This window comes from Papaver somniferum, unplaced genomic scaffold (genome assembly GCF_003573695.1).
Source record: "Papaver somniferum cultivar HN1 unplaced genomic scaffold, ASM357369v1 unplaced-scaffold_10, whole genome shotgun sequence".
Classification (NCBI taxonomy): Eukaryota; Viridiplantae; Streptophyta; class Magnoliopsida; order Ranunculales; family Papaveraceae; genus Papaver; species Papaver somniferum.
This window is the reverse complement of record NW_020618825.1, coordinates 9,885,572-9,898,990: the sequence shown is the minus strand read 5'-3', so window position 1 is coordinate 9,898,990 and position 13,419 is coordinate 9,885,572. Positions and strand designations below refer to the sequence as shown.

At 38.3% G+C, this 13,419-nt stretch overlaps 1 protein-coding gene across 1 annotated transcript; it reads right to left on the bottom strand.

Moving 5' to 3' along the window:
* Window positions 1-1,041: 1,041 nt before the first annotated feature.
* On the bottom strand, window positions 1,042-5,579 carry LOC113326303 (subtilisin-like protease SBT1.4). Its single transcript, XM_026574056.1, has 4 exons — window positions 5,550-5,579; window positions 2,178-3,204; window positions 1,573-2,072; window positions 1,042-1,104 (listed from the first exon to the last, which is right to left on the bottom strand). Exons 1-4 carry the CDS (start codon window positions 5,577-5,579, stop codon window positions 1,042-1,044), a joined length of 1,620 nt encoding a protein of 539 aa, XP_026429841.1.
* Between the last annotated feature and the right edge of the window lie 7,840 nt (window positions 5,580-13,419).

The following is a 13,419-nucleotide window of genomic DNA, read 5'->3' as shown; positions in this document are numbered from 1 at the left end:
CAATTTAATACTACTTCCAAAATTATTTTTTCCATATACACCCCTATTAATGATGCATGGATATCATATAATTTAATTTTACATGTGAGATAGAGATATATAAAATAATATTTATATTGGAATAAGGTAAGGATAAATTTGGAAAGTAGAAGGAAATTTATAAAAACTAAACATTTTCTTATTTTAATAGAATATTACTTCTCCGCCTATATAATAGGTACGAGGGAGGGAGTACATAATCCTCAATCAGGAACCATCCATCGGCACGATTTGATAATGATATTCAAATCAGGAGTTCCAAAGTCTCTCTCGATTAGAGTCATAATCATTAGACTAGAGGAAGATAAGAACGCCATAAAATGCGTGCCTTCTTAAATGAGAATCATAAATCTCACAATTTCACAATTCGAACCTTATATATATCATTCTTTTCTTTAATAAAATTCCAACGGGTAACCAGGGATTGCCATCGGGCGGGACAGATCGGTATGTGAAGGCGTGCCATCTTAAATTTCAAATCAGTTTTTTTGGATCAACCATCTGACTATGCCCATGTGAAGCACTAGAAACATGTGAACTACTGTTGGAGAAAAGATATTCTTGTTACTTATATTTCCTTAGTCTACTAGGTTTCCCAATTTACTAGGTCTTTCCTAAACTTAGTCTTACGTAAATATAGTTATTTCCTAGAATATCTCTATTGGTTGTAACCTATTTTGTTGTAAACTTCACTATATATATCAATGAGAATAAACAAAATATTCACTGTTGAAAAACCATAAATACTGTTTCCAAACTTTGATTTCTTCATGGTATCTTCGTGCTAGGTTTCTCTTTAGGTCCTCTTCTTCGCCTAAATATCCTTGCAAATCGAAGTTTCTTTCATCGTCAACAGCAAACAAAAAAAAAAAAAAAAAAAAAAAAAAAAAAAAAGCAACAGCAACGATTTCCTCCATCGTCAAGCAATAGGGTCGTTGCTCTCTCAGTCCAGCACCAGCGACGCCTCTTCACCATTCAAGCATCAGTGACGCTTCTCTATTCTCAGGCATCAACGACGTTTCCTACATCAGTTGACAGCATCCATGGGAGACATTCCTGATCACTCTGTTGACACCAGCAACAATAACAAAGGTTCTTCTGATACTAATCCTCACCTTCATCCACTGAAGAAACTTCCATAAGGTGACGGGACAAAAGATTTTCTTTCTTTCTTCTATTAAATGAATGGTACAGTAAGAATTATTTTGCAATAGTGTCATTCATTGACTTTCATGATCAAAATATCCATCTCATTATCGTGTGCACAATACTCAGCCTGTCAGAGATACTTGTTGGGTAATGGATGTGATTCATTCTATTTTTATTTACTTATTGCAAGATTCCACGATCATGTCCACAACGGCAGTAAATATTTATGAAATGAAATTTACTCAACTTAAGCCGTTAAACAACTAGAATAAAATTTGAAAAAAGAAGAAGCTAATCTAAGCAGAAGAAATCAAGCTAGTAGTAGCCCAGCTAAAAGCAATAGGACTTGTTACAACATGTTCTCCATCATACCATTCTACTGACCCGAATGCTTCCGTTTCTGTGGTACCCGGCATACTCGAACGTGATTTCATACGGCAAACTCTTCTTATTTGCAGTAAACACAAGTTTCGTTGGTGAAACACTGATCTTAACAGATGAGGTTCGAGATCTGATCTTGACCTTGTAAACAGCATCCGCTGAACTCCCAACATTTGTGAGCACTCTCTTATGCTTCACCTTACCTGTTTTTCCAGATTCGAAGATGACAGAAAATGAAGGATAGTTGAGATCACCAGGGCTGCTAGATACCCTAATTGAATCGCAATCAACCTTCTTATCCTTCACAAAAACTGAAATCTCTGTTGCATCGTACCCCATCCAGTAAAGGAAAGCTTCATAATCACTAGGTGTGATGTCGTATACTAAACCCGGATTTAACGCTTTGTTCGGGGCTACATGCCCAGATCCTTGTTGGAATGGGTTTGAAAATTTGCCACTGGAAATATCAGTAATATACTTACCTGAGTTGTCAACATTGTAGGCTGTAGTCATAAGAGCGGATTTGATTGCAGCCGGAGACCACTCAGGATAAACACTCCGAAGCAGACTTTACCTCAAACTCATGTGAGGGCATGCCATGGAAGTACCAGACTTTACCTCAAACTCATCTGTTGTACCTGCACCAAATCCAGTCCAAGCAGCCAATATATTTACGCCGGGTGCAATGATATCTGGTTTGAGAATTTCTGGTGTTATTTTATTTGGTCCACGGCCTGAAAATGCTGCAACTTTTGGAGATGGAAACAAAGAAGAACCAATCACAGTTCCCTGGATATTGATTGTAGCAGTAGGTAATCGGCTCCTCCTGATATAGTCTAAAATCTTAGAACCATAAGTGTCACTGACTTCGACTGCTGGAACCGATGAACGGGATTCAGAAGTCAGCAATTGTGCTGCCGGTTTGTTACCAATGACGATCATTCCAACACCACCGGCACTCTTAACTACTGTTCCTTGATCCCAAGCTGAATTTAAACCAGTACTGTCACAAACCACAAACTTTCCAGCAACTTCTGTCGAACTCAGTGATCCTCCTAAACAACATTGGCTGTTACTATTATCACCGTAATAAATTTCTGAGTAACCGGTCACTATTGCATCTGCAAAGAACGGTGAAACACCTGGAATAACTTGACCATCACCCAAAATGACATCGGCACGGAGCTCCCTATCCATAGTCGACGCTCCAACAGTCAATACCCATGGTGTTAGGTTTTTAATTGTTTTTGGATCAGGCCCATCATTTCCAGCGGAAGTAGAAACAAAAATTCCTTTCTGCATTAAACCAAAGGTTAGTAGCGCAAACGGGTCTCGAAGTTCTTTGTGCCCACCGTCATCTACTGACATGGACAACACATCAATTCCATCGGCCGCAGCTTGATCCCCAGCAGCTAGGATATCACTTAACGATCCACCTACATGACCCCAATGTATCTTGTAAGAAGCAATCCTAGCTCTGGTTGCCATTCCTTTTGCTTCTCCAACAGCATAATTATGAGACCCAGCTTTCTGAACGGCGGATCCAGCTGCAGTTCCTGCACAGTGTGTACCATGTCCATTGGTATCCAATGGCGATCTGGATTCTGTACCATCTTTATCGACCCTTAATGGCAACTGTAAGATGAAACTTAGCTTATATAAAGACAACTCTCTTTATTGATGTTTAGAAAATCTCTCAAAACTAAACACAAGCTCTAATCTTGCTCATATGATCAACCACAACTTTGGTGATCATATATATATAGAACTATGAATTCCTTTTCCTAGTCCTATTACCTTATTACATGTCTTTCCTTTTCTTAAAACTAAATGACTTCTAATTCCCTTAGGATTACATCAATTTCCTAATCTTGTCCTAACCAGCTTGTTAGTGACTTCTATGTTGAAGTTTAACCAATATTCTCCCCGTTAAGCTTCAACCTTACCCGTGACATATCTTGTACTCCAATCAATTGTCTCATTTCTTCAAACTTGATCCGAGCTAATGCCTTTGTCAATATATCTGCTTTCTGCTCAGTTACTGGTGTGTGTTCAACGTTAATGACCTCCTTCTCGATGCATTCTCGTATGAAATGATACCTTTTGTGAATGTGTTTCGTCTTCCCATGAAACACTGGATTTTTAGTGAGTGCAATTGCAGACTTATTATCAATCTTGATGAGAACTTTTTCAGGTTCTCTTCCTTTGATTTCACCCAACAGTTCTTGAAGCCATATTGATTGTTTAGCTGCTTCTGTTGCGGCCATAAACTAAGCTTCACAGGATGAGAGAGCTACTGTGTCTTGCTTCTGTGAGCACCATGTAATAGGTGCTTCTCCTAGACAAAATATATGACCAGTTGTACTTTTTCCATCATCTTGGTCAATATTATGACTGCTGTCACTATACCCAACAATTCCTTTTGATCCTCTTCGACCATACTTCAATCCACAGCTGATTGTTCCTCTTAGATATCTCAATATCTGCTTTATTACATCACCATGAGACTTGCGTGGACTCTGTATATAACGGCTTGCTACTCCCACAGATAAAGCCAAATCTGGTCTTGTGTGTAACAAGTATCTAAGGCATCCAACATTTCTTCTATAACTAATTGGATCAATCTCATCTTCTTCTTGTGCCTTTGAAACTTTAAGTCCAAACTCCATTGGTATCTTAGTTGGATTACAAGTTTCAAGTCCTGCTTCTTTCAGAATTCTCATTGCATAAGCTTCTTGTTTAATATGAATCCCATCTACTCCTTGATGGACTTCTATGCCAAGGTAATAAGTGAGTTTTTCGAGGTCTGACATCTCAAACTTTGATGAAATTTCTCTCTTGAACTCATTGATCACCTTAAGGGAGTTGCCAGTCAAAAATAGATCATCTACATAGACTGCAATCACAAGAAGCGTTCCCTTTTCTTCTCTTCTGTATACTGATGTTTCTTTAGAGCACTTAACAAATCTGATTTCTCTTAAGATTTGATCTAACTTTGTATTCCAGGCTCGAGGAGCTTGTCTTAGACCATATAGAGAATTTGATAACTTATAAACCTTATGCTCTTGTCCTTTTACTTCAAAACCTTTTGGTTGTTCAACATACACATCTTCTCGCAATTCACCATGTAAGAATGCTGTCTTAGCGTCTAAGTGGTGAATTTCCCATGAGTTTGATGCTGCTTCTGCTATTAAGAGACGAATTGTCTCTAGTCTAGCAACTGGTGCGAAAACTTCATCAAATTCTATGCCTGATTCTTGAACGTACCCCTTAGATACAAGTCTTGCCTTATATTTGTTAATAGTTCCATCAGCATTTCTTTTAACCTTGAAGATCCACTTGAGACGAATCACTTTTACCCCACCTGGCTTATCAACTAGAAACCAAGTCTTGTTTCTGTTGATTGAAATAATTTCTTCTCTACATGCTTGTGTCCATTTAGTCGAGACCTTTGCTTCCTGAAAATTCCTTGGTTCATCAATAACAGAAAGTAGCATAATCTCACATTCTTCTGCAGCTTGAAGAACATAATCCTCCAGATACTGTGGCTTTTGCATCTGTCTTGTTGATTTTCGCAGTGGAATGGGTTGAGTTATTTCATCGATCTCTTCTTCTTCTTCTTCTTCTACTTCTTCGTTATTCTCAGTGTTTTCATTATTCTCTTCTTCTTCTTGATTAACATCATTGTTTCCATTGGTATTGATGATTATGGGTCCTTCGCCTTCATCAATTACTTGACCCCATCTCATGTGAAACATTCCTGGATGCACAAGAGTCTGAGATCGATCATCCAGTTTCTTAAGAGTTGCAGAATCAACTTTTGCGTATGCTTTGCAACCAAACACTCTTAAATGATCTATGTTTGGTTTTCTCTTTCGCAAACTTTCATATGGAGTCATGTCTTTCAGAGCTTTCGTAGGTATCCTGTTTATTAGGTATGTGGAGTGTCGTACAGCTTCTCCCCATAGATAATTAGGTACCTGCATGGCTTTTAATGAACTTCTCGTCATCTCCATTAGAGTTCGGTTTCTTCTCTCCACCAATCCGTTTTGTTGTGGTGTAATAGGACCACATAAATCAGCATGAAGAAGCTCTAATAGCTTTGAGGCTCTGAATGTTGTTGCTTTTGGAAAACCTTGACGCGCTTGTTTCCCAACTAAACATGATTCACAGATCCTTGATTCATCATTTATCTGTGGTAATCCTCGAACCATCTTGTTCTGAAACATTGCCTTTAAACTTCTAAAGCTTATGTGTCCTAATCTTGCATGCCACTTCCATGTCTGATCTTCCAGTCTCATATTCAGACACAATGGGCTTCCAATCATGAGACTTATCTTGTAAAGTCTATTCTGTGAGCGTGAGACTCTAACTAAAAGTCTTCCACTTGGGTCATGAACTGTTAGATAATCTTGTCGCATTCTAACATCACATCCAACTTCTGTATCTTGTCCTAAACTTAGAATGTTGCTTTGTAAGTTTGGGATGAAGTAGATGTTTGTGACAAGCTTCTGTTCTCCGGTCTTGCTCTGAAATAGAATTGATCCTTTCCCTTCAATTTCTACAGAAGATCTATCCCCACACTTCACTTGTCCTTTGATTTTCTCATTGAGTTCAGAAAAGTAGTGTCTCTTACCAGTCATGTGATTGCTGGCTCCAATATCTAAATACCAGATTCCTTCTTCTCCATCCTTTGATTCGTAGTTATTTGGTATTAGGTTCCCTTCGTTTAAGAATACAACTTCGTGCATGAAAAGAGTTGTATCTGCTTCCCTTGTTTCATTCTTGTTTGCTTCTTCCATGTTTTGTATTCTTTCAGGGCATACAGAGGAGAAGTGTCCTGGTTTATCACATCTGTAACAAATAATGTTTGATCTATCCTTCTTTTCTTTCCCTTGGTTTTGATCATTCTGACTTGTTGTTCTATCTTGTGAGTTAAACCTTCCTCCCCTTCCTCGGCCTCTGTTTACTCTACCACCTCTTCCACGACCTCTTCCTCTTGTCGCATAGTTTTGTTGGTAAGAGTTTGTGTACAAGAGTTTTCCTTGAGTTTCTCCATTGTTTTCTTCATCAAGGATTCTCTCTTCATATTCTTTCAATCTTCCAATTATATCTTCATAGCTAGTCTTCTTTAAATCTAAGACTTGTTCGAGAGAATCTATGATATGAATATACTTGGATCTTGGTAAACTATTGAGAAACTTCTTTACCAGTTTATCTTCATCAATGGATTGTCCAAGTGACGCAGCTTTTGAGGCTATCTCTGATAGCTTTCCTGCAAAGCTATCAATAGTATCTGTTTCTTTCATCTTCACTCTTTCAAATTCAGACATTAAGGTTTGCAGATGGGCTTCTTTAACTCGATCTGCTCCGAGATTACGTGCCTTTATTGCATCCCAAATTTTCTTTGAATTTTCCTGTTCACCAACTTGTAGAACAAGACATTCTGGTATTACTTGAAAGAGTAATGCAATGGCAACATTGTTTTTGTCTGGGTCCAATGTAACAGGATCAATTGTTTCCCAAACTTTGTAGATTTTCATCACTACCTTCATTCTCATGGCCCATACTGTGTAGTTTGTGGTGTTGAGGATTGGAACTTGTATTGATGGTGGCGTGAACTGTTTTGCACCCACAATGGTGGTTTCGTTTTCCATGGATCAGAAACAAGCTCTGATACCAATTAATGGCAACTGCAAGATGAAACTTAGCTTATATAAAGACAACTCTCTTTATTGATGTTTGGAAAATCTCTCAAAACTAAACACAAGCTCTAGTCTTGCTCATATGATCAACCACAACTTTGGTGATCATATATATATAGAACTATGAATTCCTTTTCCTAGTCCTATTACCTTATTACATGTCTTTCCTTTTCTTAGAACTAGATGACTTCTAATTCCCTTAGGATTACATCAATTTCCTAATCTTGTCCTAACCAGCTTGTTAGTGACTTCTATGTTGAAGTTTAACCTACAACCCTGTGCCCGAGATCCTCCTCAAGACCTATATAAAATGCTCGAGCGCCAATGACCTTTCGATTACATGATGTTTCTTGAAAATCAGTTCCCTCCTCACAAGTACCCTTCCATCTTTTAGGAACAGGAGGTAAACCCGAATCGTTAAAACTCGGATGTTTGGGCCAGATACCGGAATCCAAAACACCAATAATGATGTCGTCGCCGTAATTTGAGGTAGGCCAGATGCCAAAACCATCATTTAGACCAAGAAACTGAGGAGAATGAGTGGTATGAAGCTGGAGTTGGTGAACACTATCAGGGATGATTGAGACGAAACCTGGTAGACTTCGGAGATGACCAACTTGAGAATGTGTTAATCTTGCTGCAAAACCATGAATAGCATGGTCATAAGTATAAACGATTTCGCGACAAGGACGACGGCTATGATAAGATGATGATGATGAAGGTGGAAGAGATTGGAGGGTTGCAGTATACCAATCATGATGGGTATTGAATATTGATGGCTTATGCGATTTAGATACAAACACTATGAAGATCTTTGATTGTTCATCATCATCATAACGAGAATAGGATGGATTGATTAATAGCAGAGAAACAAAGATAACCATCCATGACATTATTTTCTTGAACATTTATGTTCGGATGCTTACTTATTGCTATTGATAGTTACATACATGTATACATATTTATAAGTTAGATTCCCTTAACGTGGTTCTCCATGTATATGGAGTAATATATTATCTTTTTTTTTTTAGAAATGAACATACAATTTATCTAAGAATCAACAGTACCTGCATGAACATGACCCAGGAATCGTGCAAACTACCAACTATCAGCACGGACGATCTCAGTCTAGAAGTCAGACGACTAGAGTAATAAAGCGGTCCGACAATTGCCATAAAATGGCATGCCTTCTCTTCTTAAATGAAAATCTAAAATTTTAAAATTTGGATGTGTGAATACAGATATACTGCTAATGATCATAAAGAATGCCAACTACATTAACTAAACTTTGGATCTGTCATCCTTTTCATTAAATAGAACAAGGGTCATAGCCCCCCTAGATGTGAGGAGGTTAATGTAAATACTTAACCCAGGCTGGTTATGTCCATTGATGAAAATAGCTTACAGGATGGGCCGTGTAATAGATAAGCTATTTATAGAGCTGCTAGTAAGGGTGAGCATTTTATCCGTAGTCCGCGGATTTAACCGGGACCAACCGTATTTGTGCGGATGGATGCCCGGACCGTTCGTTAATGGGATGGACGCGGATGTAATTTTTGAAATCCAACAGATTACGGATTGGATCCGAATGCAACCTTGAAAATACGTTAGACATCCATACCCGTTAGACTAAGGGTATTCATATAGTTTCTAGAAAATATATGGATAGTTTAAGAATTTTTAGATGCTTGCTTGGAGTGTTGTCCATGACATTTCTATATTTATATACATATATAAAATATGTAGGTTCCATAAGAAGTCATCTATATGGACCGGTTTTCACCTCTTCCTTATCCAGTCCAATATACTATGGATTTCAAATTTGGTATCCGCATCCAATCCAATATCCAATGGATTTGCATCCAATGGAATTGGTATCCGCTCACCCCTAGCTGCTAGCAACTACTGTGGGAGCTTCAAGCCTTCAACCGGCATTTAAGAAAATTGATCTCTATAGCCCACAAAGCTCCTGTCACATTGTGCATTATATTAAACTACATCATCTAATATCCTAATTTCAGACAACATACTATTTTTTTGCTTACGTTCTGTGTTTGGATTGAGAAGAAATACCGACTAGAATTCGCACGTAAAGAAAGCCTTGTGGAAACGTAATATTGAAAGTAAACTTCAGATCTTTTTGAGTTTCAATTGGCATACCTGGCAGAAAGCCTTGTGGAATCCAGAACAATAGATGCAGTTTCGACACCCCTGAAAAAATTGACTGCAAGAACAGCATTTAAACAGCGAATACGTTGCAGTAATATAAAATTTAATGGTTCAAGACAGACAGTTACCAAGGGTTTTATCATAGTCTTTATCAGATATTATACACCAAAAAGCTTAAACATTGAGTGAACCTAATAGGATTTGATGGCGTCTTTCGAATTGCATAATTTAAATGTCACTAGGGTTTCTAGGATGATACCGAAATCTCACTGATGTGTCCAGTTTTTGGCTTCCAAAATCCACTGCTCCAGTCTTGCTATTTGTGGGTGCAAAATATCGCACACTTATTAATTATGCGAATTAATACGTTTAGTATTATGCGAACACGAATGCACGTTACATATCCAAGATGACGAATCTGATGATGTCACCTAGTCACACTAAAAGTATGAAGAGATATGTGGCAGTAAAGAGCACGTGCGGAAAACATCAGTGTGGACGTGCGTCGCTGAACGCGTCAGATCCGAAAATAGGGGTCTTATTAGCTGTCCTCCACTATGTAAACCCCTATACAAGGGACCAATCACCATTGTAAAGGGAGGGATCTTTTTGGTGAACTGAGAGAAGATATCCAGGAAAGAGAGAATTGTTTGTTTTCCAAGTTAGGGTTTACTCATATCATCGTTATATTTGTCTAAGTTTTCATAAAAGATTTAGAGCATTTCAACATGGTTTCTTAGTTTATCTCTTAGATTATCATAAGGGTGTAGTTACAGGATTTCCTGCAACTACATTTTGGCACTAGAAATCAGCTCGGATGATATAACCTGTTGGTGAATTTCGTTCAAAATATTCATAGTTTTTCATCGCTTTATCATCAATCTTTAAGACTTTTAGAAGTTTAGATCTGAAAAACGTTATTAAAAATTTTCGTTTCAGAAAAATAATTTTCAGTAGTAACATTTTCGGGTCTTTGAAAGGTACTTTTTCCTTTGTCAAGAAACGATATTGTAACAGGAACAAAAGATGGTGTGGAGAGCATCTGCATGAGAGAACGTGACACCAATTAGGAGGAACAGGAGAATCGTAGGACGAAGAAGAGGCGAAGTCGCTGAATCATCAAGGATGGGAGAAAGAAACAACCAACATCGACAAGTTAAATCCCAGATCCAGCAGGTGCATGAAGAAAACAAACACAAGAATTATGATGAGGTAAGCGTTCATACCACAGATACAGATACAGCGGAGGAAGACGGGTCAAGAACCGTGGAAGAAGGACCAATGGGAGATAATGAAGACGACATGACAATAGAGTAACTCAGGCAAAGAATAGCTGGACAGAGAATGAGAGAAGAAGAAGCGCGTGCGAATTTTACGCGTCAGAATGATGAGTTAAAAGAGGAAAACCAAAGGCTACAAGAGCAGAGATCACGGACCACATCAAGGACAACATGTGCGGGCTCAAGATCAAGAACAAGCAGGAGCACGTCCAGGCGAAATCGATCTGATCGTAGAGATGACGCAGGGAGCAACTTTTAAATAATAAATTTGTTGAGAATTTCCATGTAGGTGATAATATGCAGGAGGAGAGCGGTCACAACCTTAGGGAAAAACATCCAATTGATGACAGGTACGTACAAGAGGGCGAAAATGACCGCATAAGGAAATCAAAGAGGAAATCGACAAGATAGGCAAAGAGAACACAATTGAATCTATGATAATCAAGAACAGGAAGATGACATAGAGCAGGCGCGTATGATATTCCATGGAATAGAAATGTTGCGCAACGCGAACGTGAAGAAGAAGAGGAAAGGAATAATGACGCACAACTATATGCAAGAAATGAAAGAGAAAGACGCCAAAAAAGAAAAGAGAATACGCAGAAGAACACGAACTTCAAGAAGCGATAAGTCAAAGAAGACATGAAAAGAACAGGAAGATTGAAAAGACCTATGCAACAAGATGCAGATCAAACTATGAATGAAACAATACTAAGAGAGTTAGCAGAATAAAGAGAGATGATGATTGCACAAAGAGATGGAGGAAGACGACAATTACATGAAGCAATACAAGAGGCAGGGAAAACACCATTCGCGATACAGATACAACTGGCAGGAGTAACGGCTAAATGCACTTTACCTGTTTTTACTAATATTTTTGATGGAACCACATGTGCAGTGCAACATATAAAGGCGTACAACAGGTCTTTATTACAATGGAAAGATAAAGATGCGGTCCTATGTAAGTATTTTCCTTCCATTTTAACAGGAGAAGCTTTACAATGGTTTGAAGGATTACCAATGGTAACAATCAGATCATTCAATCATCTACAAAATATATTCTTAGGAGCATACATCAGCAACCACATGTTACGACCAGGAATAAAGAAGGTATTCAGCCTAAGGAGAAAAATCAACGAAAGCTTACGCAATCTAACTGCGTACGCGTTGGAGAACCATGTGTCACGATAGCTGGAAGAGTAGAAGAAAAGAATCTTATTCTAACTTTCATTAATGCACTTTTTCCAACAGATTTGTTATATACGCAGATATTCAGAATAAAGGACAGCATCACAATGGTACTCAAGATCAAAAAGATAACAAATAATAATAAGCAAGATAAATAAATCTAAGTTATCATGTGACACAATAGATTACGTGGTTCGACTATTTAGTCTACGTCCACGGGGAAATGAGTGATTGTTTATATTAAGTTTAGGTGGTTACAAGAGATCTTAAATGCTTCCTAAAGTAATAGAGAGAACTCAAGTTGTTGTATCTACTTACTTAAATTATAAAGATTAAAGAGGTATAAGCTTAATTTGTTGGTGAGGCTTGGTATTTATATCCCCTTCGACTCCAGGTATATCTTTGTTGTCTTGGAGTTCATCATTATCCTGATATACCTTTCGTACAAATGGTACCTTCGTTCACCGAATGTTTCCTCAAGTCAAACTCTACCACCTCAGCTGACCTACGTTCCTTCGGGAACTTCCCAGCCTCAGTACAGATTGTACCTTTGCTCGCCGCTAGCTTTCTCCTACCGGGTCCCTCCACGTCATCTCTCTCCACGTGCTTTGATTATGCGTGTAGATAAGAGATTTGTGCATTTAATGCTGATTAGATTTGTTATATAACTCTGTCCCTTCGCCAGCTGCCTCCCCTAGGCTAGGTTTTACTTTATCCATCTTGCCCGTAGAGACGTTTCTTCTTGGGGGAAGATAAAGTAGATCTACGAAGGTATCTTCTGCTGCTCAGTTTCCTCTTTACAACAAGGGCTATACAGTTATCTTGTATGCGACAGCCGAGATCGTGACACGTGCTCCGCGGAATATTGATATTCACAGTTTGCACCTTTTTTTTCATATTCTACCATCCGGTAGGATTGGAAGAAAAACGTTTCTTGTAATGCCACCATTTTTGCACGTACCGATTAGGTGGTCCCTACATGTCCATTCATGCAATAACTTCCCTTTGAATTTTGGGCCCTCCAAATTTTTTTGGATTATCTAGCCGCCTATAAGAAGAGAATAACCCTAAGTATTTCATTAACTCCCTTTGTTTTTGTGTGAACTGTCGCTCTCCATCCTCTTTCCAAGAGTTTTTCTTTGCCCACTATTGTGGTTCTTCACTCGATCTTTCTGAGGTTTTGCATTTTCACCACTTAATCATTATTCACAGGTTAGTAATTCTTCGTCTTTATTCTTGATTCTTCGTGTATTTGACTTGGGTTGATATTGATTTTTCCTTAACTGCCTCATTCCGAGCATCCTTGATGTTCTTGAATATTTGCATGTATTGTTTGTGGCCTTCAATGTATTCTCCTTGTCATTTGTGGAATTGGGTGTTAGTTTAACTACTTCATGTGTCGATCTTCCTTCATGACTGTTTTGGTTTCATGATTTTGGTGTTGATGTGAGATTGTGCTTCATTATATTTTGCGATTGGTTCTAACTGTTTCCTTTGATTGGTTTAGT